Source organism: Paroedura picta, chromosome 10 (assembly GCF_049243985.1).
Source record: "Paroedura picta isolate Pp20150507F chromosome 10, Ppicta_v3.0, whole genome shotgun sequence".
Taxonomy (NCBI): domain Eukaryota; kingdom Metazoa; phylum Chordata; class Lepidosauria; order Squamata; family Gekkonidae; genus Paroedura; species Paroedura picta.
Genome location: NC_135378.1, coordinates 78805610 through 78833570, shown reverse-complemented (window position 1 = coordinate 78833570; position 27961 = coordinate 78805610). Strand labels below are relative to the sequence as shown.

At 47.8% G+C, this 27961-nt stretch overlaps 2 protein-coding genes and 1 pseudogene across 4 annotated transcripts in view; 2 read left to right on the top strand and 1 right to left on the bottom strand.

Moving 5' to 3' along the window:
- LOC143819395 (glycerol-3-phosphate acyltransferase 3-like) overlaps window positions 1-4147 on the top strand; it is a 57563-nt gene extending 53416 nt beyond the window's left edge. For 2 of the 3 annotated variants that reach the window (XR_013224950.1, XR_013224951.1), the window contains one exon: window positions 3796-4145. The gene's annotated coding sequence lies outside the window, so the exon portion shown is untranslated. Of the gene's footprint in view, window positions 1-3795 lie in introns of all 3 variants that reach the window. The other variant, XR_013224948.1, reaches the window with a different exon arrangement.
- Window positions 3565-14273, bottom strand: LOC143820039 (protein regulator of cytokinesis 1-like; annotated as a pseudogene).
- The window catches only part of LOC143819392 (glycerol-3-phosphate acyltransferase 3-like), a 36109-nt gene continuing 22234 nt past the window's right edge, over window positions 14087-27961 (top strand). Inside the window, exon 1 of the mRNA XM_077301005.1 lies at window positions 14087-14421. Coding sequence (XP_077157120.1) covers window positions 14272-14421 — 150 coding nt within the window. The 5' untranslated portion in view covers window positions 14087-14271. The remainder of the gene's footprint in view (window positions 14422-27961) is intronic.

The following is a 27961-nucleotide window of genomic DNA, read 5'->3' as shown; positions in this document are numbered from 1 at the left end:
AGGAAAAGTAATGGAACGTTTCTGGTAGAAAGTGCTATCAAGTCACACCAAATTTAGGGCGATCGCGTAGGGTTTTCAAGGCAACAGACATTCAGAGGTGGTTTGCCATTGCCTACTTCTGCGTAGAGCCTCTTGTGGCGCAGAGTGGTAAGGCAGCAGAAATGTTGTCTGAAAGCTCTGCCCATGAGGCTGGGAGTTCAACCCCAGCAGCCAGCTCAAGGTTGACTCCACCTTCCATCCTTCCGAGGTCGGTAAAATGAGTACCCAGCTTGCTGCTGGAGGGTAAAATGGTAATGACTGGGGAAGGCACTGGCAAACCACCCCGTATTGAGTCTGCCATGAAAACGCTAGAGGGCGTCACCCCAAGGGTCAGACATGACTCGGTGCTTGCACAGGGGATACCTTTACCTTTTTACTTCTGCGTAAAGAGACTGCACTTCCTTGGTGGTCTCCCTTCCAAATATTAACAAGGGCCAACCCTGCTTAGCTTCTGAGATCAGAAAAGATGGGGGAATGGTGTATGACAATTTAACTTTATGCCAAATGCAGTATAGGTTGCAAGTTCATTGTGATAGATTCAAACAGGTAGCCTTGTTGGTCTGAAGTAGCACAATAACAATTGAGTCCAATAGCACCTTTAAGACCAGCAAAGATTATTTCAAGGCGTGAGCTTTCGAGTGCATGCACTTGGGAGTTCATTGTGGTGCACCTTTTAGTCTAGCCACAAGAAGGAGCTATGCAGTCACGATGAAGCGGAAGTCTAAGAATGTATTTATTTTATTTTATTTATTATATTTATATACCGCCCTCCCCAAAGGCTCAGGGCGGTTTACATAGAACTTAGAAACTATGCAAGCATGGTATTAAAACAACGTTTGAGTCCAGTGGCACCTATAAAACTAACAAAGTATTATATAAGATACGCTTTCATGTGCACACACGGATACAATGAAATGGAAGTTACCAGTCCATACATATACCGCCATCCTTATCCATGGTTCCTCTATATATTTGTGAAACAGCCTGGGGGGTGGAGCGTGTCTGGCTGTCCAAGTTAGAATAGGGCCAATCTGGGTGCAGCCAGCAAAGCTCTGCCCCTGCAGCTCCTGCCCTCCATCCCTGGACTCTAGACACTTTGCTCTCAGACGCCACCTCAGCAGGTAAGGGGAAAGGGCCCTGGGCAAAGGGTTGTGGTGGAGGGCTTGCTAATGAAGGCCTCTTGGCCTGTTAAGCAGGGCCTGCTAACAAGGGCCTCCTGGCCTGCTGACTGCCTGCTAAGGAGCTCTGTCCCGGCCATTCTAATGAGCTGACCAGCCCCCACCCTCCCCACTTGATCCAGCTGCGGCCCAAAGCCACCTTAAGCTGCCTGGCCAGAGGCCAGGGGAGGGGGCCCTTTCAAGGCCCGTTCTTAGGAATCTAGTGATTTCTATATTTTTGTATGTTGTTTTAATGGGATTTTATTGGGATTTTTATTGTAATCGGGCATCAGTTTTGTAACCCACCATGAGCTGCATGTCGAGAGTGGTGGGAAATAAATAAAATAAATTGGAATGGTCGATTGGAATGTTTTTTTGTTTGTTTGTTTTTCGGTGTGGGGACAGGGAAGTTATGTCTACACAGCCAATCACCCCACTTCAAAGAAAATTTTGTGAGGTTGCCTACATGGTTGAGTTATGGAGAGTAATGGAAGGATCTCAGTTAATAATACTCAGCATTTCCTAATTAAGGATACATGTCTGTGCTCGTCAGTCTCCCATTTCGACAAGTTATTTCCTTCACTCTGTTCTTCCATTGGAATTAAAGCCAAACAAGTGGTAACCATGTAAGCTAAGCTTGTGTTGTTTGTTAATTTCCTCCTCACCCTCTTCCAATATGCACAGACCGGCAACTTCCATTTCATTGTGCCTGGAGAATTGTACGTGCTCACGAAAGCTTATATACCTTGAATGAAACTCGGCTGGTCTTAAAGGTGATTCCTGACTCAAAGTTTGTTCTGCTGCTTCTGCCCAACATGAATCCACCTTCAAGTCTGGTATTACGATATTGATTTAAAAAAAATCCCAGATCCTTCCATGTTCTAATCTGCAAGTAAAACAAGGAGCATATGGAAAGGCCAGTGTGAAGATAGGCGTGAAAGTTTTATTTTGAACTGTGATTCTTTTTTTAAAGAATGAGAAATGGTTATTTATTTTAAAAATGAAACTTGTGCTGTTGTCTTAACTAGAGTCCTGTACACTGTTCTGGGGTCTGTGATATCTATTCCCTTTCCTCTTTTTCTTGCTGTCATCTGGAGAAATCTCCGAACAATGTGGTGTCAGGTAAAACCAGATCCCAGGCGAATTTGCTTGGAATGAAGGCTTGACATGTTCAAAGGGATTGTGACCTTACTCTAACCCTGTAAGGTTGGGTGGCTTCTTATACAGCAGCCTTGCTAATTTTAAGCAGTCAGTGCCTGGTTAGGAGACCTCCCAGGAATCTTATGTCAGCTGCCTTTTATTCCTTGATGGACCAGGTGATGCCTGGAGATCTGGGATGGACCAGGTGGTGCCTGGAGATCTGGGATTACCACTGATCTCTATGTGACAGAGATCAGTTCCCCTGGGGAAAATGGCCTCTTTGAAAGGTGGACTTCATAGAATCCTACTGCACTGAGGTCCCTCCCCCAAATCTCCATGTGTTTTCCAAACCAAAGCTGGCAACAATATTGGTGGGAAAAGGCTGGAATATAGGAACTCAAGGGCACCCAATGAAACCAATGGTCAGTAGATTCTGGACGGACAAAAGAAAATACTTAATTATACAACAAGTTGTTAAAATGTGGAATTTGCTGCTGGAGGATATGGTGATGGCTTTAGGCCTAGACAGCAGATTCGATAGATTCAAGTATGATAGGTTTATTGGTGCCTGCTGGCCAAGTTGACTAAATGGAACCTCTGTAATCATAGGCAGTAAACCACTGAAAGTTGGTTCCAGGAGGCAACATTAGGGAAAGAAGAAGAGATTGTTTTTGTACCCTGCTCTTTGCCACCCAAAGGAGTCTCAAAGCGGCTTACAACAGACACCCTGGGAGGTGGGTGAGGCTGAGAGCTCTGAGAGAACTGTGACTGACTCAAGGTCACCCAGCTGGCAGCGTGTGGAGGAGGAGTGGGGAATCGAACCTGGTTCTTCAGATTAGAGGCCACTGCTCTTAACCGCTACACCAAATGGGATTACGGCCGAGCTATGCTACACGTTAGCCCTTATATCGCATTTAATATGGCAGCCTTTGCCTCCATAGTAACGGATTGGCCATGGTGTAGGCCAGGATGCTGATCCACTGGTCTGATCCAGCGGGGCTTTTCTTAAGTTCTTATGCAGAAATGCAACAAATAAACAGCATTGGATGGTGAAATCGAAGACTCTGTGAAAAACAGAGCCGAGAGAGGCCAAGATGTAGGCAGGGCCGCTTTTTCAGTGGCAGCATTCCCCCCTCCCCTCATCAACAAAGTTTTTTGTTCTACTTTCTAAAGAAAAAATATTTATTCATATAGCCTGGACAAGAAGCATTGTATGTACTTTTAGCACTTAATCCTGGGGGACTTCAATGCCCACGCCGATTTGCCTATCTCTGATCAGAAGTTCCTGATCATGTTGGCTCAAGAAGTCTTCTGTGAAATTATCATCATTATTATAATAATAAAGGCTGTAATGTAGCTCTCTGTTCGTCACTATAAAACCACTTTTGCCAGTAGCTATGGAGCTGTTGCTTGACTTTCAAAAGAAGGTCCTTCAGTTTCTCTTTCTTTGCTCTTCTAGGTTCAGCAACTGTTCTTCCCTCATTCTCCGTGCTTCAGAAATACAATCTTCACTTGTAATTCTTTTAAAGTCCTCCTGCTCCTCTGGTGGCCACCGATGTCTGTCCCACAGAAGTTGTACTTCTTTTGCCACCGTCACCAAGCTGGCGGTTAAGGATTGTTTCTTGACCTGCAACTGATTATTATTATTAATAATAATAAAATTAATAATAATTAAAGATCTTCTATATTCTTCATTGCAAGGCAAATCTATTCTTCACCACCCAGCAGCATCCCATTTTCCATTTCTTTATTGTACTGTCTGATTTCTCTCCTCAGTTTTAAGAACTCGTCCAATCTTTACTTACAAAGTCAAAGTCAAACTTTATTGCACTAGGCCAGGGGTAGTCAAACTGCGGCCCTCCAGATGTCCATGGACTACAATTCCCAGGAGCCCCCTGCCAGCAAATGCTGGCAGGGACTCATGGGAATTGTAGTCCATGGACATCTGGAGGGCCGCAGTTTGACTAACCCTGCACTAGGCCATAGGCGATTGCAATACTTTACTTGCAAGAGATTCTGAATGTGTCCTCCGACTTCTGTCAGCTCCAGGGAAGTGGGAACGCTGCCTGTTGAGATGTACTAAGGGGTGGCACAAAGCTCCACTCATGGTGCCTGATCCTGTTGCTGCAGGTGTCTCAGCTTTTGCAGCCTCTCTCTCTTCTCTTGAACAGCCGCTTATAAAGCCAAGCGGAAGTCTCACTCAAGCTGAAACACGGATAAGCCTTCTTCTGCCTGGTAAGGATTTAGGTTGAGTTTGTTTGTGATTATATTCAATGGCATCATTTTCAGTTTGTTCAGTGTCATTTTCAAGAGCCAGCTTGGTGTACTGGTTAGGAGGGGAGGCTTCTAATCTGGCAAGCCAGGTTTGCTTCCCACTCCCCCACATGCAGCCAGCTGGGTCACCCTGGGCTGCCACAGCACTGAGAAAGCTGTTCTGACCGAGCAGGAATATCAGGGCTCTCTCAGCCTCACCCACCTCACAGGGTGTCTGATGTGGGGAGAGGAAAGGGAAGGCAACTGTAAGCCGCTTTGAGACTCTTTCGGGTAAAGAAAAGCAGCATATAAGAACCAACTCTTCTTCTCCTTCTCCAACTCTTCTTCTTTTTGTCAAGCTTCTTTCTTCCGTGATCACGTCATCCAGCAGTTTCGCAACGTGGACCTAAACAGCCTGCCTACGCTCCAGTTGCAGCTCTTTCTTCATGCCCATTTTGTCCATTAGTCTAACAAGTTAGTCAGAGACTGGCCGACGCTATTTACCAATGAAGCAATCAAGATCTCACTTTCCCTGGGCTGCTTCAGCATCCTGTTAGGCACAAAGGGAGATGTTGTTGCCGTCGCCGTCATCTCGAAGTAGATCCAGGGTGCATGGGGGTGGGTGGGAGGGGGCCCATTTCTATCCCCAACCAAACTCGGTGGCCGCCTGAAATTCAACCCTCTAATGCAGGGGTAGTCAACCTGTGGTCCTCCAGATGTTCATGGACTAGAATTCCCATGAGCCCCTGCCAGCAAATGCTGGCAGAGGCTCATGAGAATTCTAGTCCATGAACATCTGTAGGACCACAGGTTGACTACCCCTGCTCTAACGGGGAAAAAACCCCAAAACAATGCCCTCTCCAGTGGCAGCCTCCTGCCTGAACAACGAGCTGACCCATCTGTGCTGGAGCTTGCGGCTGCTTCAGTCAGTCTCAACGAGGCCCTGCTTCCTCCTCCTTCCATGTCCCGTCAAGTAACAAACTGAGGTGGGGAAAGATCCCCAACAAAGTTATTTTTTGATGAGAAGGCAGGCGATGCCCCAACAGTGAACTTTGGCATCTTTTATGGCAGGGCTTTGGCAAAGGCAGAATCGGAAAAAAGCAAATCATGAGACATTGGCCTTTAGCATACTTGTAGGTCAGTGGAACATTATCCCCCACGCCCCATACAGCCTTTTCATGCAGGGTAAAGGTCAGTTCACGATGTGTGTTGCAATCGCAAATATTTTTATTCAGAAGCAAATCCTACCAAGTTCAGAATCAGAATCGCACAGAGCTGGAAAGGGCTATCCAGTCCTTCTCGGGGACTTAAAAAATCACACCCTCCGGACAGGTGCTCATCCAAAAACTTCCAACCAAGAAGACTCTACCACCCTCCGAGGCAGCATATCTCACGTACTAACGACCCTCTGTATCTGAAAATGGTTTCTAATATTTAACTGGAACCTCCTTTCCTGTAATTTGAACCCCTTGCTCCTAGGCCTCTCCTCTAAAGCCAGTTTGGTGTAGTGGTTAGGAGTGCGGACTTCTAATCTGGCATGCCGGGTTCGATTCTGCGCTCCCCCACATGCAGCCAGCTGGGTGACCTTGGGCTCAGCATGGCACTGATGAAACTGTTCTGACTGAGCAATGATATCAGGGCTCTCTCAGCCTCACCCACCCCACAGGGTGTCTGTTGTGGAGAGAGGAAAGAGAAGGCAACTGTAAGCCGCTTTGAGCCTCCTTCGGGTAGAGAAAAGTGGCATATAAGAACCAACTCTTCTTCAGTAATCTCAGGGCTCTCTCAGCCTCACCTCCCTCACAGGGTGCCTGTTGTGGGGAGAGGAATGGGAAGCCGACTGTAAGCCGCTTTGAGACTCCTTCGGGTAGAGAAAAGCGGCATCTAAGAACCAGCTCTTCTTCTAAAGCCACAGCAAACCATTTGGCCCCCTCTTCAATGTGTCTGCATAGGCGAACATAGCTGTCCTATGGTAACTTGCCCTCCTCTTTGCCAAGCTACTCCCTCATCCTCTCCTCGACCCCTCAACCATCCTAGTCGCCCCTCACTGGACACGCTCTGACGTACAGTTGGGCTGCCGCCAAACTAATTCCATCCTCGACTGAGTGAATCCAGCACACCAAAATGTAAATGCAAGCGATAAAAGGCAGCTGCATTCAAAGCTCTTCAATAGGAGAGTGGATTAGAAAGCGATTGTAGCAGATTACGGCTGCAACTCCGTGCAGCAGACTCAAGCCTGCCGCTGATGCATTGAATTGTGCCGGATTCTGCATGGGATTGGAGCGGCACGTATTCGGAGCCGGAGGAGGACGGCTGGGCCCAGCAGCCGAAGTTTTAAGGTTGGCTGTGAAATCTTGGCCTGAAATGCCCCTTCGTCCCCAGTCATAACTCAGTCAGGGTTGCATGACTTCAGGGCATGTCTGCTATCCAAGACCGGGTAGCTGTGTTTGTACTGGCAAAACAGAGCAAGAGCCCAGGAGCATCTTAAATATGAACACAATTTGTGGCAGGGGAGGAGGTAGCCTGAGTCCTTGCTTGCTTCTTCAGATACTGATAATAAGGCTCAAGACAATGCAACCTCCTGGATCTCTGGGTTTGATTATCTGCTCCTGTACACGCAGTCAGTCGGGTGACCTTGGGCTAGTCACAGTCTTGCTACAGCTGTTCTGTCAGAGCTCTCTCAGCCCCACCTACCTCACAGGGCGTCTGTTGCAGGAAGAGGAAGGGAAGGCAGCCCTTTGAGACTCCTTCGGGCAGTGAAAAGCAGGGGATAAAAACCAACTCTTCTTCTACAGTCTGCCATTGCTTCCATCACTGGCTCCCCATGTTTAGCTTCCACAAGACTAGGACGCATTCCCAAATTCCTTGTGTCAGGGCCCCTGTAGATGCAAACCATTTATAGCAGGGGAAGTCAAACTGCAGCCCTCCAGATATCCATGGACTACAATTCCCATGAGCCCCTGTCAGCATTTGCTGGCAGGGGCTCATGGGAATTGTAGTCCATGGACATCTGGAGGGCTGCAGTTTGAGTACCCCTGATTTATAGCAATAATCACAAAGTGGCTATCATGTAATTTGTATATTTGTGTATATATATATATTTGTTGTAGAAATAAACATTGCCCTCAACGTGACCATTTTTCCTGTTCATGTCTTTCTATAATTGCTCCAGGCCTTTCAACTCCTTTTCTTAACGCTGACAGAAAATCCTGCTAAGCCAAGTCTTTGACAAACAGTAGCTGTGCAAACAGGTGAAACGATCCATCAGGGATAAATACAAGCAAGGCAAGGCAACTTTCCCTCCTGACCAAGGCAGGCTTGGCATATGTGCATGTATACCACTCTACCAGTGGAATGTCGTGCTGGTTTTTCTCTGCAGTCAGAATCTCATGGCACCGTGTCCTTGAAAAGATCCAAAGGACAAAATTCTGTTGACCACTGGGGGACTGGTGGTAGCTACCAGCACAGGCAGTTCCAAGAGGGGATTAGATAAAAGCCATCAGTGTCTATTAGTACTCAGTGAAATTAATGAGCAGTAGGTTTAGAATAGGTAAAAGGAAGCACTTCTTCACCCAAAGATTTAACACGTGGAAGTCATGGGTCAGGAAGTGGTGGCAGTTCTGAGCACCTTCAGCTTCCAGAGGGGACTGGATAAATGCATGGAGCAGAGGTCCATCAATGGCTGTTAGCCACAAGGTTTAGCTGGACCACTCTGCATGGGGGCAGTGATGCTCTGTGTTCTTGGTGCTTGGAGGGCAGCAATGTGGGGGGTGCTTCTGGAGTTCTGTCTCCACTGGTGGACCTCCTGATGGCTCCGTTTTGGCCACTGTGTGACACAGAGCGTTGGACTGGATGGGACATTAGCCTGATCTAACATGGTTCCTCTTATGTTCTTGGCGCTTTGGGGGCAACGGTGGGCGGGCTCCTGGAGTTCTGGACCTACTGGTGGACCTCCTGATGGCACCTGGGGTTTGGCCACTGTGTGACACAGAGCGTTGGACTGGATGGGACATTGACCTGATCCAGCACGGTTTCTCTGGTGTCTTTTAAAGCAATTCAGTGAGTCATTGGTTTCCCACGGGTGGCTAGGGCAGACCCTAATCAATTTCCCTGGAGAAAGTGGCTGCTTCGGGGGTGAGTTCTACGGCATTATATCCCTCTGATGATATCTCTCCTCCAAATCCTTTCACATCTGCCCCAAGATATTCAGGAATTGCCTAACCCTAATTCCTGGCAACCCTATACAGTATTCCCATAATTATCCTGAAATGCTTCTCTCCCCCATCCTCACCCTATTTACTTAAATGTAAGGCCCATTCAGTGTCACAGGGCGTTTAGTGTGATCTTCTGGATTCAGTGAAGCCTTCATCAAGCAATACTTTCTTCCTCCAGCCACTGGCCCTTTAAGAATGCATTTCCTGAACTAATTCTCTCCTAGCCCAGTTCCGGAAGTAACTAATCAAAGGATTGCTTTCAGGGAGAGGCAAGAAGCTCTTTAGATGGTCCTTATTGAAATGTGCCTCTTAACTACTATTTCCTGCACTAAGTGCTAGCAGCCTTTTTTTTTTAATGACCCTTATTTTCTGCTGGCTAATGAGAAAGCAGCATTAAATAGTTTCAGACCACACTCATACTTACCACAACAATGAACGGAATAAGGCGAAACTCCATAAGAGATTCAAGAATCACACAGTAGAATGTGGTATTTATTATTTGCTTATTTCCTCCATTAAGAGACTCTGCCTTTCTCCCCAATGGGGGATCACAGTGGCTTACATTGTTCCCTGCTCCATTTTATTCTAACAACCACCTTAGCAGGAGAATTAGCAAACGCTGGCAGGGGCTCCTGGGAATTGTAGTCCATGGACATCTGGAGGGCTGCAGTTTGACTACCCCTGGTTTTGAGAAACCAACAAGTATTGCATCACAGCTGCCTTACTCAGCATTACACAACTTAAAACAATATTTAGGGACCCCAGTCCTGAACTTACTTCCTGAACAATCCACACGGAACAGTCACCTTGTGGTGTAATGCTTACTGTTGTGTTTGCCCCTGTTGCGTTTGCCACCTGTGTTTGTCTCCCACACAGTGTTCTCCTGAGATGAAAGTCTCTTCAGGTATGTTTATCTCATCTGACAGATGACTCTTGCATCACAGAAAAGAATAAGGTTGTCAGAGACTGGGCTCTTTCTGCTGGTTCAAAGAAGACTGTAGTACGTTTTGTTTTCTTATTGACTGCATACAGTTCACACAACCTGGGAGGGCATTTCAGATGTCAGTCTCACCACAAGCTTTGAACACCTCATACCTAACACCCGGGGCTCTACTGAAGGTCTCTTTGCCATTGAGGTATGGTCAGGGCCTTTTTCGTGGTGGCACCATATCTTTCTTAACAGCACAGGTTTAGAATAATTGTTTTCAAAGACAGGCCCCCAAAATTGCACACTTATTACATATGGATGACTTGAAAATGTATGGAAAGCCAAAATCAGAGATTGATTATTTTCTAAATACAGTTTGAATAATCAACAAAGAGACAGCAATGGAATTTGGTCCTGACAAGTGTACAGAGTTAATCCTGAATGGAGGAATGATTGTTGAACAAGAATATATCAAGATGTCAAACAACAATTTCTAAACACTGGGCTTTGGAGAAAAGTACAAAAATCTTGGAATTTCAGAAGCTGACGACATCAAAAATATAACCAAGGTGCATAGTTTAAAAAGATATTGTGAACAACATTAAATGGAGGCAATATAGTAAGGACAATTAATATGTTGGCAGTCCCAGGTCTAAGATACACAGATGGCATTATTAATTGGAAACAAGCAGAATTAGAAGCAGTAGGTTGCAAAACACCTAGATAATGAAGGTGCATCACTCACTACATCCTAGAAGTGAAGTTGATCATCTCTCCTTACCAAGAAAATTAGGTGGAAGAGATCTCTTGGGAGTTGAGGAAGCATCTGAGGAAGAAAAATGAGCACTAAATGACTACACCAAGAAAAGCAAAGAGGGCAGGTCGACATGACCTTAGATAGCCTAAAGCAGGGGTAGTCAAACTGCAGCCCTCCAGATGTCCATGGACTACAATTCCCATGAGCCCCTGCCAGCGAATGGACATCTGGTGGGCTGCAGTTTGACTTCCCCTGGCCTAAAGTATCCAGGAGAAGTCACCTCGTTCTACTTATGTTCTTGGTCTCAAGAGTTCGGCTAAGCTCCACTGCCTGCATCACAAGGCCAGCTGATTGAAGATCCCCACTGCATATGCTTTGATAACTATAGTGGATTATTACATCTCCCCTTTATAAGTAAACCCAGATCTCTTTTGTCAATTCTTTGGGAACTCTTGAGAACCTAAAGAGCTCCTGGTCAGGGCTGGCAAGCTAGTGGATCCAAAATAGGCGCTTGAAGATTGAAATGGAAGGACTCATGCTAGCAGCACAAATGCAGGTGTTTGAAATAGGATGTATGAAAGCTAAGATCCAGAAGTCCAGGGACGATAGCAAATGTCGGCTTTGTGAGACAAATGATGAAACAGTCAACCACAGTCAGGGCCTGCAGTAAAATTGCTCTAACAGACTACAGAGAACGTCAGGCTAGACTATGTTGTACTGGAATCTTTGTAAGTACTGTAGAAGCATTAGCCAAACAGAATCATGGAGAATGATGAAGCAAAGATTGTTTGGGACTTTCAATTACATACATAAAAACCTGGAGCATGACACCCCTGATATCACAATTGTAGAAGAAAATGAGAAATTGGACCGTTGACATTGCACTCCCAGGAGACAGCAGAATAGAAAAGAAAGGAGAAGATCACGCAAACAACCCAGCACTAACGGTCTTGTTTAAAACTTGGAAACGGAGAACCATGGCATCCTTTATCGAATCATTCCATCTTGTGTTGGGTCTTCCTCTTTTCCTGCTGTCTTCAATGTTTCCTAGCAGTGTTGTCATTTCCAGTGAGTCATGTGTTCTCATCATGTGATCAAAATACAATAGCCTCGGTTTGGTCATTTTAGTTCAGGCTTGATTTGATCTAGAACTCACTGGTTTGTCTTTCTGTTGGTCCGTGGTATCTGTAAAAGCCTCCTCACATGAATCTCTTCCTGTCGGCCTTCCTCATTGTCCAACTTTCAGATCCATTCATAGTAATAGAGAATAGTAAGATATGAGTTATCTTGGTCTCGATCAACCGAGAGACATCCTTATATTTAAGAATTTTTTCTAGCTTCACTGCTGCCCTCCCCAATCTCAGTCTCCTTCTGATTTCTTGGCCTGTTGTCTCTCTTCGGGCTGATGATTGAGTCCAGGAATAGAAAGTCTTAAACAATTTCTGTTTCTTCATCAATAGCCTTTAAATTGGGTAATTCCCCAGTCATCCTTCCTTTGGTCACCCTGATGTTCAGTTGTATTCCTGTTTTTGGCACTTTATGCTTGAACTATCCCCAGTGGTCATTTCAAGACTTCTTTACTATTTTCTGCCAGCAATTGGGTGTCATCTGCATATCTCATATTATTAATATTCTTTCCATCAATTTTCACTCCACCATCCAAGTCTAATCGAATGCTTTATGATACGTTCTACAGGCAGATTAAAGAGACAGGAAGATGCATCTCTGTCTGACACCTTTGCCAATGGGAAACCATTCTGTTCCTCCCTATTCTGTCCTAACAGTACCCTCTTGTCCAGAGTACAGGTAGGACATCAAAAACATCAGATACAGCGGGACACCTGTTCCTGTTAAAACCAGCCATAGCTTTCCCTGATTCCCCACAGTCATAAGCTTTCCCCTAATCTATGAAACATAAGCTGATTGTCTTCTGAAATTTTCTGATCTGCTCTAGTAGCCAATGACATTTTGCAATGTGATCTCTAGTGCTGCTGCTGTTTCCGAATCCAGCTTGAACATCTGCCATTCCTCGCCCCACAATACACAGGTGTATGCCCACTCAGATTTAGCAGCGGACACTTTTCCTATTGTTTTATCTCTGCACAATTCAAGAGTTAATTGGCAGTTGAATGTGTGTCTGTGGGGGTGTCCAAAAGAGAGGGAAGCTGGACAGAAAATATATATAAGATGCCAAGATATATGTACACCAGGGCTCATTCCGCACACATAGGATAATGCACTTTCAATGTGCTTTGGGAGCTGGATATTCCTGTGCAGAACAGGAAAATACTTCTAAAGTGCATTGAAAGTGCATTATCTATTGTGTGCAGAATAATTCTCTTTAATCTGCAATAAGTACCACTCTCAGGCTTCATCCTTGCAATCTCTAACCATTACAGATGTTAAGAGTGTAAAAAGATTGGAAAAGGACTGTAGCTCAGAGTCAGAACACCTGCTTTGTACACACTAGGCCTGAGATTTCGTCCCCAATACCTGCAGTTTGTAAAAAGATTAGGTTAGGTCATACGAAGGATTTGAACTATAGAAGTTTGACCATTAGAGCCTGCAAGGCATATGGTCCTTTTACTATTGGCACTCCCCCTCTGATTAAAATGCCAAGATAGTTTCTTGTGCTGACAGTTCCTCGGTATGGAAGAGCATCTGTGTGCATTGCTGTGTTGCAGTTTTAATGGAACCAAGTTTGAGTCCCAAATGCTGGCAGGGGCTCATGGGAATTGTAGTCCACGGACATCTGGAGGGCCGCAGTTTGACTACCCGCGCCCCACATGATAAAGGCCTTTGGTATGAAGAAACTTAGGAAACTGAGCTACTGTGCAGGTTACTGTGCAGGAACAGCATTTGGACGGGTCAGAAGATTGGGTAACGTGATGGGAAAGATGACTTCTGAAGAGCTGCTGCCAGTCAGAGTAGGCGATACCAGCCTGGTCTGACTCAGTATAAGGCAGCGTCATGTGTTCATCATCCACAGGAACTGGGGCACAGTGGAAGAAATCCCTGGAGATTTGGTGATAAGAGGCTGGGGAGGCATGTGTGTGTGTGTGTGTGTGTTTATGTGTTCAATGCCCTATGTTACTTGTATAGTTTCTAAATTCTATGTAAACTGCCCTGAGCCTTCGGGGAGGGTGGTTATATAAATATATATAAATATATATAAATCATAGAATCATAGAATTGGAAGGGGCCATCCAGGCCATCTAGTCCAACCCCCTGCTCAACGCAGGATCAGCCCTAAGCATCCAAGAAAAGTGTATCCAACCTTTGCTTGAAGACTTCCAGTGACTACCTAAATAAATAGGTCCCCCCTTCCTCCTCCCCCAAGCATCCCTTTGTCTCCAGGGGAAATGCCCTTGGTTTCCAGGAGAGGCATTGGAGTAGCGGGAGATCTCCAGGTTTCCCCTGGGGGTTGGCATCCCTTCCAGACTCCCTCGCCTCCCCGCGCTCCCTCCCCTTCCCCACTCGTGAGCGCACAATGGGCGCGTGAGCGCAGAAAGGCGGAGGCGGGCCGGGGGGCCGGCTGGGCCAGGGGCGAGGGAAGGCGGCTTCCGACGGCGGGAGGAGTGGCGGCGGGGGTGGAGCCGCCCGCCTGAGCGACGAGCCGGCCGAGAGGAGGAGGAGGAGGAGGAGCCGGGCGGGCGGTCGGCGGGGCCCGGAGCGGACTGCGCCCTCCGTCTGCCGCCAGCGCTGCGCAGCGACGCCCAGCCCAGCCCAGCCCAGGCCGCTCGCGGGGCTGAGGGCTGAGGGCTGGCCGGCGGCCGGGGGAGCAGCATGGCCGTGGAGAGCGTGGTGTCCGCCCTGCTGGCGCTGCTCGGCCTCTGGTTCGCGGGCGCCTTCCTCATGATCGTCCTGCCCTCCGTCTTCGGCGTGTCGCTGGGCATCTCCGAGCTCTACATCAAGAGCCTCGTCAAGACCCTCGAGGTGAGTCCGGAGGCCCCTGGCCCCGACCCGGCGGGCATGACTCGGCCGTCCGACGTGGCCGGCCCGGCGCCCTGGCCCTTGCTTGGCCACGGAGGGAGGGCGGGAGAGTGGCGGGCTGGAGGAGACGGCCGCTTCTGAGCGCAGCGACGCAGTCCGGCGGCCATTCGCTGGCAAGCCTGTCACTCAAGCTCTCTCTCCCTCTCTCTCCCCCCCCTCCTAAAATTAAGCTTCCCTTGGGCACCGGCCCTTGGAAGCGCCCAGGAAGACTGCAGAACCCAACGGGTGTGCTCGCTGGAGGGAGAGGGCCTTTTGGAAAGCACACCTGCCCACTGTGGTGGGGATGCACAAGGAACGGTGCGAAATGTTAAGCCCTAAACCAGGGGTAGTCAAACTGTGGCCCTCCAGATGTCCATGGACTACAATTCCCAGGAGACCCTGCCAGCGAATGCTGGCAGGGGCTCCTGGGAATTGTAGTCCATGGACATCTGGAGGGCCGCAGTTTGACTACCCCTGCCCTAAACTTACACCTTTAGGAAGCCCCTGGGGTTAGAACGGGGTTCTTCTACTTGGAGAGATGCTCTTAGGCCTTCAGGGTTTTTCCTAGTTCGTTTCCTGGTTGGCTGGTTTTATTTATTGCAACCCCATTTTTTCTCCCCAGACAGCGCCAAATTGGCTCACGTCTGTTTCCTCCCTTCCGTTTTAGCCTCACAACAACCCTGTGAGGTAAGCTAGGCTGACAGCCTGTTGCCATCCAAGGTCCCCTGACGCACTTCCACGGCAGAGTGCGGATTTGAACCTGGGTCCCCCAGATTCTGGTCTGACCTCTGCACCACGCTGCTGTTTTGAAATCCTTGCTGACCGCTATTGGGATTACAGTGAACCCTGTAATTCTGGAGACGCAGGTGTGCTTCTGTGCAGTCCTTGGCACAGGTGTTGTAGCCACACCCCGTTAATTGTGATGGATTTAGACCGGGATAATGCCGCAGGGCAGTGGTCCCCAACCTTTCCGAGGCTGGGGACCGGCAGGGCATCGGGCCGCGCCCCCGCGGACCGCGCCCCCGCGGGCCATGCCCGCGGATCGGGCCGCGCCCGCGGGCCGCGCCCACGCCGCGCCCGCGGGCCGCGCCCACGCCGCGCCCGCGGATCGGGCCGCGCCCACGCCGCGCCCGCGAGCCGCGCCTGGGCCGCGCCCACGGATCGGGCCGCGCCCGCGGATCGGGCCGAGCGGGCGTGGCCCGCACAGGCGCGGCCCGGCCCTGATTCCCTCTCCCCGCCTCCCGCAGTAAGAAGCTTCCCGGGCCGCAAGCTTGCGGCCTGGGAAGTTTTTTACTGCGGGGGCGGGGCGGGGAGAGGGAGCCGCGGCCCGGTGCCATGGCCTTTGCGGCCCGGCAGCGGGCCGCGGCCCGCAGGTTGGGGACCACTGCCGCAGGGGATTGCGTGCAAGCTGCCTTCTGGGATCCCCCAAGGCAAGACTATTGGGGCATAAACATTCATAAATCTCTGTGGAATCTGACTTGTAAGTGTATGCCACAAGATATGTGTTAGCCTTTTTTTTAAACGCAATATGAGTGTCCCCAATCGAGGCCAGTTTTATGTCCTTGGGGCTCAGGTCCCTGAGCAGATTTCGGCTGCTAGGACTCCATACTCTCAGCTCATCCCAACCTCTCTAAGATCAGTTCAGTGCAATGTATTTATTTATTTATTTAGTTCCCCCTGGGTAGGTGGCATGAATTATTCTCCTCTGTTTTATCTGAGATGTTAGGCGGAGATTCTGGCCTGTCTCACATCACCCAGCAAGCTTTCGTGGCTGTGGGAATTTGAACCTGTTCGGAGTCTGCTGGCTCTAACCCCTGTGTGATACCTGGCTCTGTGTCAAACTGGCTTTGCTTGTTTTTTAATGGGGGTGGCTGTAGGTTTTGCGCTACTTCTCCCTCCAAATCTCTAACCACAACACCACGTTGGCTCTCATAGAAGTGATCTGTTCTCTCACAGAAATAACCTATTTAGCTGAAGATCTAGGACGGGAAGAATGTCAAAAATCGCAAAGGTTTGCAAAGTGGGGGTTTCCAGTGTGGAATAGCAGTTGAAGTGTCAGAACAGGGCCTGGGAGACCCAGGTTTTGAATCCTTACACTATCCTGGAAGCTGGTGGGATGTCCTTGGGCCAGACACATACTCTCAGCCTAACCTACCTTGCAGGTAGGTTAAAAATGGAAGAGAGGGGAAGGATGTAAGGGGTTTGGGGTTCCCATCGGGGAGAAAGGCAGGGCATGAATAAAATGCACGAATAAATAAAGGTGGAGGAAGTTTTTGAAGGAAAGTGGGTTCATTTCAAGTTAATCAAATGCAGAGCTCCATTTGACCATGGAAGAAAATATGATAATGTCCAAGACGAATACAAATGAAAGCAGGGCTGGAGGAGCAAATCGTGCTCGGAGCGGTGAGCCAATCCCCGAAATGTCAGTTCTGTGTTCAGAGATTTACTTATTTTTGTTTCATTAATTGAAAGGAATGTGAGCCTCCTTTCTTCCTTATGGAGCGCAAGGGAGCTAACAATATAGGTAACATGTTTAACACCGAAATACACACACACACATACACTTAAAACCACAATTTAGGATGGCTAGTCAAATCAAATGCACTCCTAAATCAAACCAACTTCAAGGGCAATAAAGGTCACCCCCCTCCGCTGGCAGGTATCCAGCTACCAAATGCTCTTTCTAGTTGCAGGATTTCCCATGATTCCCTTCTCCCATTTTGAACCCTATGGTGTCCTTTAAGGTCCCCTTCCCAGTTTCAGGGCTCATTTAGGAAAGCTGGAAAGTCTCTCTTTAAAATCTGTAATTTATTGAATATGCGGCAATATTTCTTTCCTTGTGCATCCCCACCCTCATCTGTCTTCATCTAAATAGATTATTTCTGTGAGGGCCATTGTGGTGTAGTGGTTAGCGTGTTTTTATTTTATTTTATTATTTTCGTATTTATATACCGCCTTTCCCGAAGCCTCAGTGAACTAGGATTTGGGAGACCCAGCTCCCCACTCAGGCTATGGGAGCTTGCCGGGCGATCTCGGGTCAGTCACATGTTCTCCGCCAGCCTACCTCACAAGGTTGTTGTGAGGATATCAACGGAGACCAATGTGAGCTGCTTTGGTTCTCCATTGGGGAGGAAGGCGGGCTATAAGCAATTTCCCACGTTCACAGCGGACCAAAATACACAAGCAGCTTCATCTTTACAAGGCGCTATTGTGTTACAATCGCTGTGTAATAATAACCTTTCGCGTCAGGTTTGGTAAGAATGTTAACTATCTCGAAAGAAGCCTGGAGGCCAAGAAAGATTGGTTTTACATCTCCTTTAGGCAAAGAGAGACAGAGGTGCTTTCTGTATCCTACTCGGAGTGATGGAGGAATGGATTTGTAAGAAATCGCTTCACAAGAAAATCTCAGTGAAACTCCCAGGAGAGAAACGCAGGCAGCCAGCCCTGCCCAAACAGAAAAGGTTGCGTCTCAATTTAAGTATCTCCAAGGAGGCAGATTTCGGAATCTAGGGAAGGCAGCCGTTGACCTACACTGTTCTCAGCCCCTCCCCAACATCTGTGGCATCCAGCCAAGCATTGTCTGGCTTTAAAGGGTTCCTGATTGGATCACTCCACGTTAGGTGGAATGCCATGCCCTGAATCCCTAAATATAAATATAATGAGGCACATGAGCCAGAGAGCAAGGGAGAATGCAGTTATTAGGAGGCCTACATTTACGGAACGGGAAATGACAGGCCTCTTCATTAAAAGGGGAGGAGTTAAATAGAAATCGAGATTGTATCATTGGGACGATACCAGTGAAGATTCTTGCGAGAAAATAATTAGCAGATGTCTTGCGACATGTCGCAGACTAGCAAAGCAGAGTTCTGGCTTAGGCCTTCTTGCTTGGATGGTGTGTGTGGATCTTTGTTGTATAGGCTATTTTTATGAAGGAGGATTTGGGGGGGGGGATAGGGAGAAAGGGCTGCGAGGCACCGAAGTCCCTGCTGAAATGAAGTTAGCTGGCATCCAGGTTTAATTGAGACAAACACCAAGCTCACACGCTAGTTATGATAAGCTAGTTAACCCTGGGACGGAGTTGGCCGTCCGGGGCTTTGCTAAAATAGATGGCCCAAGCCTATTCGGAGAGCCAAGTTTTGCAAAATGGAGCATGCAAAACCTCTAAAAACTTATTTGTGAAAATAATTTTCACTCCGTTTGGAGGTATATTTCTGTGCGAAGTCATATTCTTCATGGATGTTGGAGTCAAAGATGTCCTGCAGAGTTTAGTTTGTGATGGAGGAGGTCTCAACGCATCCTGCGCTTGAAGGAATGCTTTATTTATTTTATTTTATTTACTTAGATTTTTATGCTGCTCTCCGATACGGCCCAGGGCGGTTTACATGGGAAGTGGTGGAATACATAGAACATCATATCATATATATTAAATAACAGTCGTAACACAAGAATCGGTAATAATTCCAACAGTAAATATGGATTTTAAAGAGCCTCGTGTGGCGCAGGCTGGTAAGGCAGCAGACATGCAGTCTGAAAGTTTGCCCATTAGGCTGGGAGTTCGATCCCAGCAGCTGGCTCAAGGTTGACTCAGCCTTCCATCCTTCCGGGGTGGGTAAAATGAGTACCCAGCTTGCTGGGGGGTAAACGGTAATGACTGGGGAAGGGAATGGCAAACCACCCCGTATTGAGTCTGCCATGAAAACGCTGGAGGGCGTCACCCCAAGGGTCAGACATGACTCAGTGCTTGCATAGGGGATACCTTTACCTTTAAATATGAATTTAACAAATCACCGTAATTAATTCATTGAACAATCTTCAACAGAACAACTTTAATACTACCCCAAGGAAGGTCAGAAACATTCAGATTATGGAGGGTCTGATTTGAGGGGAACCACCGGGTCTTTTTAGGTCAGATTAACCTCAGTCGAATGCCTGGTGGAGGAACTCCCTTTGGCAGGTCGTGTGGGATTCTGAGAGTCTGACATGGGGTGGAATGTTTCTCTTGCATCATTGCCCCTCCCCTCTCGCATAGGAAGTGTCTGACATCGGTACGGCTCTTTAAAAGCTGCGATTTCTTGTAGAGCACAAAAACAGTGTTCAGAGCTATGATCTCGTGAAGCTAAGGAATTTTAAAGCAACATCCTTATTAGTAAAGCAAACAATTCCCAGCAGTTTTGTGTTTCACGGTATTTTTCTGTCTCAAGAGGAACATCTCTCTGTGGGCGTGTAAAGTGCTGTCAAGTCATGCCTGGTTATGGCGACCCCACAAGAGGTTTTCGGGACACGTGAGAAGCTACCATGGTTGGCCATTGCCTTCCTCTGCAGACTCTTCGTTGGAGGTCTCCAATCCAAGTATCTGCTTAGCTTCTGAGACCTGATGCTATCTGCCTTCCTTCCTTCCCACATCCCTCTATAATGAAGCACCTGTTTTCCAGTTCGTTATCAGGGAAGTTTATCAGGTTGTCCTGAACAGCTGTATCTCTCCAAAACTCTTCAAAGTGTTCCCTGGATCAAAGGCAGGTGAAAGCAGAGCATCTCTGTTTATTGCTTACCTCAAAAACTTCATGATGGGTTGCATAAGCTGGCGGCCAACTTCCTGCCACTATTCTTTTGCATCGGAACCGATCCGCTCGTCCTGCGTAGAGAGCAGAAGGGCGTTGTTGACACCTGGTGGCAGAGCTGACCTGGGAGGATGAGGAAGTAAACCAGCCCAAGATGATCTGGTTTAGTGTTGACTTTAGGGGATAGAATCATTGAATAATAGAGTTGGAAGGGACCTCATGGGTCTTCTAGTCCAACCCCCTGCACTATGCAGGACACTCACAACCCTATCGCTCATCCACTGTCACCTGCCACCCCCTTGAACCTTCACAGAATCAGCCTCTCCGTCAGATGGCTCTCCAGCCTCTGTTTAAAAATCTCCAAAGATGGAGAACCCACCACCTCCCGAGGAAGACTGTTCCCCTGAGGAACCGCTCTAACTCTCAGGAACATCTTACGGATGTTTAGAGGGAATTTCTTTTGAATTAATTTCATCCCATTGGTTCTGGTCTGTCCCTCTGGGGCAAGAGAGAACAATTCTGCTCCATCCTCTACATTGCAGCCTTTTAAATACTTGAAGATTGGTTTCCCCCTGACTTGAAAAGTCCTCATATGGTAGGAAGAGTATGGCATGGCCCAGGTGTCAGAAATCACTGTCGACCTCTATACCGGGGTTGGCCAAACAGTGGCTCTGCAGATGTCCAAGGACTGCAATTATCATGAGCCCCTGCCGCTGGCAGGGGCTCATGGTAATTGTAGTCCCTGGACACCTGCAGAGCCACAGTTTGGTTACCATTGCTCTGTACTATGCACATTTTGAAGCAGATTTAGACCCGCGATGAGTGGAACATCAGCTGTCTCTACTGCCCTTGAAATCTGACCTTATATCTGACCGCACCAGGATGAACTGGCATCTTCTCCTTCAGCCATTCTGCTGGTGTTCCATCACAGGGTGAGAAGTTATGGCGTCCGCGTTTATTTTGGGCTTGTGTCTGGCTAAGAATAAATCTTGGGTGCGTGGAACAAGAAAGGGTGGGGAAAGCACAGTTTGAAAGATGACTCCAACAGGAGGCTAGAGATAGATGCTGGTCCAGTCGTACTTTAGGAACCAGCAAGACTTTTGAGGTATGCTCAGAGTTTCAAAAGTCAACGCTGCCTTCAGCTTTTGAAAGCAAAGACCCCGAAAACCTTATTTGGTCCCTAAGGTGCTCTTGGATTCAGATCTAGCTCTTCGTCCACAGACCCACACCGCTACCCAGAGGGACGGACCAGAAAAATTGGATGAAATTAATGCAAAAGAAATTCCGTCTAAACATCCAGAAGAAGTTCCTGACAGTTGGAGTTGTTTCTCAGTGGAACAGGCTTCCTCGGGAGGTGGTGGGTTCTCCATCTTTGGAGATTTGTAAGCAGAGGCTGGCTAGCCATCTGATGGAGAGGCTAATTCTGTGAAGGTTCAAGGGGGGTGGCAGGTGACAGTGGATGAGCAATAGGGTTGTGAGTGTCCTGCATAGTTCAGGGGGTTGGACTAGATGACCCAGGAGGTCCCTTCCAACTCTGTGATTCTGTGGTATCTTTGGAAACCAGTAAGAGGATTCTACAGTTAGGCTGGAGACACTTTTGGAAAGAATTGCCTCTGGCTCTCCAGTGACTTGCTTAAGGCTGCACAGAATAGCTCAGAGCCACACCTTCTGCTTGGAAGCACATGGTGATTTCACAGTGCTAGAAGTAGGTATGGCTTCATTTCACGGCCATGGTACACCTGTCTTTTGCAAGCCCTCCTTGCAAAGTTGTTGGTGAGCTTCTAGCTCGCGGTAAGCTTCCCTGAACCCCTTGGTGAGATTTAGTTATGCATCCCCCACCTTGCACTCCGATGGGGATGCAAAGCAACTGATGTCATTCTCCTCTCATCTGTTTTATCCTCGCAAAGACCCTGTGAGGTAGGCTAGGCTGAGAATGGGTGCCTGGCTCAAGGTCACCCAACAAGCTTCCATGACAGAACGGGGATTCGAACCTGGGTCTCCCAGATCCTAGTCTGACACTTTACTCACTGCACCAGAGTTGGCCAAACTGCGGCTTTCGAGATGTCTATGGACTACAGTTCCAATGAGCCCCTGCTGGCAAGGAAGTCAGTGGACTCTGAAAAGTGTAATTCCGTTCAGGAGTCTTCTGCGAACATAATGATTTCTGCTGAGCTCCGCTGAACAAATAGAAGGAGCCAGTTCCCTTCCCAGAGGGCATCTGCTCCCGAGAAGACAGAAGTTTCTGGCATGGATGTAAATGTGCCACTCCTGTGCCACTGCTGTCTGGTGCCCTCGGGGGGAAGTTCTCACATTTCCCATCCCAGCCGTGAGGGCTCAGTGGCAGAGGTTCCCTAGTCAACGGTTGTAAGAACCATCCCTCATAGAAGGAGTCAGCAGATATTGGCTGCGTTGTATCCCCAGCACAGTGAATCAGCACGAAAGGCTTTCTGTTTGTGGAAGGGAGAGGCTGGGTTATTAAATAAAAAGAGAGTAGAACAGGCGGTCCAGGATGAATGGAGGCCTCCTCTAGGACGCCAAGGAAGCCTAGATAATCATGGATGCTTTAGGTCAGGGGTAGTCAAACTGCGGCCTTCCAGATGTCCATGGACTACAATTCCCAGGAGCCCCTGCCAGCAAATGTTAGCAGGGGATCCTTGGAATTGTAGTCCATGAACATCTGGAGGACTGCAGTTTGACTACCCCTGCTTTAGGTTGACCCTGCATTGAGCAGATGACCTCTTTGGCAAGGTCATTCTGTTTTATTTTTGTTAATTTAAAATTAAAATGTTTAATAGCTGCCCACTTCACCATCATTTTAAAACAGCAATTTAGGAATTCTTTAAAATGGTCTTCAGATGGCGCTTAAAGGACTACAGTGGACAGGATGGACCTCCCTTTATATGCCGCTTTTTTCTATCCAAAGGTGTCTCAAAGCAGCTTACAATCACCCTCTCCCCACAACAGACACCCTGTGAGGTGGGCAAAGCTGAGAGAGCCTTGATATTCCAGCTCAGTCAGAACAGTTTTATCAGTGCTGTGGCGAGCCCAAGGTCACCCAGCTGGCTGCGCGTGGGGGAGCGGGTAATCAAACCCGGCTCGCCGGATTAGAAGTCTGCACTCCTAACCACTACACCAAGCTGGCTCAAGGGGTATGACCATTGGTCATGTGATTTCTGCTAATCCGAACTGTTGGAGTTGATGCTCTCATGTTTCTCGGCTTCAGTTGCATCCTGAAATTAATATCTGCTGAGCTGGGCTGCTGCCTGGGCATCGCTAGAGGCGGTCCCAAGGGCGAGACGGGTTGTGTTTCTTTCCGGGGTGTCATCCTTTGTTCCACATGAGTGGTTTGGCTTGTCGGGTGACTGATCTCTCCCCCTCTCCTTTTTGGCTCGCTGAGCAGCTGTGGCTTCGGTGGCCCCATGTCTTGGCAACCTCGAATTCCCTAGCCGGTGGCCGACACAATATTGAGCTGCATCACGCCTCGGACTATGTCCAAAAACAAAACCCAGGCTCCTCCGCAGGAAGCGTCTGGTTATGCTTCAAGTGCACGCGCACTCGACAGTGTGCCCGACAGGCTGCCAGATGGCACCCGACGGGCTGCGAATTTTGCATCACAGGCAAGACTGGCTTTGCGCACAAGTGGAGTGAGTGACAATTTAGGGCCCGTGGCACCGTATTTTGCTGTGTGGAAGGAAGCAGGCTGCCAAACAGATCAACAAACAGGCTAACAGTCTGTCAAAAAGAATTGGTGCCCTGTTTGTGTGTAGTGGAAAGGATATGAACTGAACTGGTTTGTGTGTCTGTGTGTGGGGGGGTGTTGAGCATCCCTGGAGAACCCCATGCTTTTCTGCCTTGTGTTTGTCAGTTGGTAAGGGCAAACGGTGGCTCTCCCGATGTTTGTGGACTATAATTCCTATGAGCCTGGCAGGAGCTCATGGGAATTGTAGTTCATGAGCATCTGGAGAGCCACAATTCTGCCACCCCTGGTTTAAGAATACTTTTTTCCTCTTAGAGTAGTGGTTCTCAACCTGGAGGTTGGGACCCCTTTGGCGGTTGAATGACCCTTTCACAGGGGTCACGGCAGCGTGAGCAGTTTGGCAGTGGGGGTGTGTGTGTGTGCCATCCACACAACAGCCTTTCGGGGTAGATCGAGATAGAGTGTTCGTCTGTCTGGAGCAGCGGAAAAGAGCAAAATCGGCCTGGTGGGACAAGAGGCAGAACTGAACTGAGAAACGCCGGGGAAAACCAATTTATATACAATCATGAACAATGGATCTTCATGCCATTGACCAGTTTTGGTTTAATTTCTGTGAAAGAACACTTACATTATTTTATGGTTGGGAGTCACCACAACATGGGGAACTGTATTAAAGGATCATGGCATTAGGAAGGTTGAGAAACACTGTCTTAGAGGAATGTTGAGAAACAGAGAAGCTGCCCTTCCCTACATGTGGTGCATGCAAACTACAGTAGCTTTGTAAGCATTATTGAATCCTAACCGGGATTGCCCAAGTTTCCCGGCTCTCAGAAACTAAGCAGGGCGGTCCAAGGTCAGTACTCGGATGGGAGACTTCCAAGGAAGTCCAGAGTCATGATGTAGAACCAGGCACTGAAAAATTACCTCCATTAGGCTGCTTTGACACACACTAAACAATGCACTTTGCAACTGCATTCGGCTGTGCGGAACGGCACCGTCGCTGAAGTGAATTGGAACTGCATTATTTGGCCAGTGTGGACACACTCAGTCTCTTTCCTTGGAAAATGGCATGGTTGTCACGTGCCTTGACAGCATTTTCCAGCACCGATCGCTATTTTTCTTAAAACATAATTATTTGTTTATTTAGAAGTACCAGGAGAAAAAGCCAGACAGTTAACACAGAAACGTAGCCCACTACACTACGATGCAGCATGTTTTAGAAAGACATCCCAGCGTTCATAGGATTCTTCAGGTGGTCTTCTGTTGATGAAGTTAGTAAGTTTTGCCATTACAGCATATTCTCCTAATTTCTCAGTCCAGGAGTCCATGGTGGGTAGTTCTCGCTGCTTCCATCTTGAGGCGATCAGAAGTCTTGCTGCCGTTGTTGCACAGAATTAGAATTTCTTAGCAAACACAGGCAAATTCTCAGGAAAAATACCTCAGCCCCTGTAGCTATTGTCTATATCATTATTTTGGAAAGGAAAAGAACACCCCCCCTTCGTGTGTTTGTGTGTGGGACAGATGATCAGACGGACAGCAGAGTGACCAGGCTATATCAGATTTGCGGCTGTCCTTTTGCCAAAACGTGTCGAAAGGCATTGTTGGCTTCCCTAACCAGGTGGGTCAAACCATCTTTCAGGTGGCCTCCCTCCCTCCAACTTAAGTGACAATTCGTCCAATGGAAAATTTGAAGGAAGCCCACATAGATTGAAAAAAGACTTCGCACTAGAGTTCTGAGGAATGGTGGGGGGTATAAATAGTTTAATAAATAAACTTCGTTCAATGGTGCGGTAGGATGGGGGTTGATCTGCCCCAAATGTTGCAATGTGCTTTCTTTCCAGCGAACTGGGTTGGTTACAATTTCCCGCAATGCCTGCACAAAAGAGATGCTTCTAGCTGTGGCTGTTAGATCTTTGCAGGCTGGATGGAGAGGGAAAGTTGTCAAATATGTTGCTACCGTAAACTTTCCCCCCCTCCTTTTGTAACAGAAAGGGGTGAGATCATAAGACAAATGTAGCCATAAAAAGGCAATATTTGAATGTAGCAACACGTTAAAAGACATGGCAAAGGGATCTTTGACTCTAAAAAGCTCATTCCCTGGATATCTTGTTGGTCTTTAAGGAGCTACTGGCCTTGAATCTTGCTCTTCTCCTGCAGACTGGCATGGCTGGTATGTCAGGGCTCTGTGATGCACGCCCGAGGAATCACAGAAAACAGACCTAAACAAGTCTTGAGAAAAGTTCTTAAGCTGTTTTATTCTGATTTTAGAGAGCAGACAAAGGCTTCTAGCTATCACATTGCTAAGGACCAAGCTTAATGGCAAAGTTGGGATATATATAGCATTAACCCCCCACCCCTCTTCATTGGGTATTTACGCGCCAAAATGCATTCCCAAGGAAAAGGTCTTTTATCACAGAACTGAAGTGAAAGTATTTCAGAGGTTTGACACCTGGGTGTTACAACAAGACCATTTCTTGTTTTAGAGGCACCACAGAGGCCTAAACATAAATAAAGATAACAAATATAAAACAATACTTCCAGGAGATCAGAGAACCCAGGGAGCGAGAAGGGGAGGTGGAGGAAGGCCAAGAGGCCTATGGGGAAAAAAAATATCAGAGAACCCAGTCGGATGAAACCCTCGATAGCTGACATGGAGCCAGGACGTGACATGGTGTTGGAAAGTACCGTCAAGTTGCAGCCGACTTATGGCAACCCCGTAGGATTTTCAAGGCAAGAGACACAATCAGAGGTGGTTAGCCATTGCTGACCTCTGCGTTATACCCCTGGACTTTCTTGTTGGTCTCCCATCCAAATACTGACCAGGTTGACCCTGCTTAGCTTCCAAGATGGGGCCATCCTGGTTGGAGCCCAACATGGCTTCCCACAAATCTCAAAATAAAACATTATCTGCTTAAATAGTTAAGTAATACTATCTGTCTGTCTGTCTATCCATCCCACCCTTCTTCTTTCCCTCCCCCTCCAATCCATCCATCCCTCCCCTTCTTCATACAACACTCACATCCTGGTCTAACTTTTATAGTACATTGGTATTGCTAGTTCTGATTCTCCTGTTGAGAATCACAAGCTTGGGCTGCCCTTCAGGTTTGGTTTCGTTCCGGTGCTCTATAAACAGAGGCCATCTCTGAGCCAATCAGGCCTGCTCTCTTATATTGCCTCTCCTTAAATGCTTACGTACTACAGCCCCACCTACCTCACAGGGTGTCTGTTGAGGGGAGAGGAAGGGAAAGGTGATTGCTCTCTTTAAGTATTTGAAAGGTCACTTAGAGCAGGGGTAGTCAACTTGTGGTCCTCCAGATGCCCATGGACTACAATTCCCATGAGCGTTTGCTTCCCGGGGCCTATGGAAATGGTAGTCCATGAACATCTGGAGGACCACAGGACCTGACTTAGAGGCGGGCAGGGAAAGGTTCCTGTTGGCAGTAGAGGATAGACCCACAGTAATGGGTTTAAACTACATGGAGAACAGTACCGGCTAGAAATTTTTCCACAGAGTAGTTCAGCAGTGGAATGGGCTGCCTAAGGAGATGGTGAGCTCCCCCTCACTGGCAGTCTTCAGGCAGCGGCTGGACAGATCCTTCTCCTGGATGCATTGGGCAGGGGGTTGGATTAGATGGCCTGTCTGGCCCCTTCCCACTCTAGGATTCTATGAAACTGCTTTGATGCTCCTTTCGGTAGAGAAAAGCAAGGTATAAAAAACAGCTCTGCTCTTGTTCACATCCCTACTCAGCTCTGTAGCTCGCTAGCTGATCTGAGGCTATCTGCTTTTTCTTTCTTTACCCGAATGTTATCTCTCAGGGGTGTTGTGAGGATAAAATGAAGGAAGGAAGAACTGCTTGACAGATATCTCTCCGATCTCTCTGGGGGATTTAAAGACTAATGGTGGATTCAGAGCTTGAAGAATTTGCAGAGCTTGAGGAATTCCTCCTGTTTAAGTGGCTCTTCTGTTTTAGGAAGCCTTCAAAGTCTACTGAGCAAACTGGCTTATCAGCTGCTCCAATATGCAACACAATTCATAAAGTACCTTTACATTTTGTTGACATTCTGAGTGGAAAAGACCAATCCCCTTGATAAAGACCTCACTTGGAGTCCTGTGCTCAGTTTTGGGCACCACAGCTGAAGAAAGATGTAGAGAAACTGGAGGGCAACAAAGATGTCCAGAGGAGGGCAACAAAGATGGTGAGGGGTTTGGAGACCAAGACGTATGAGGAAAGGTTGGGGGAGCTTGGTC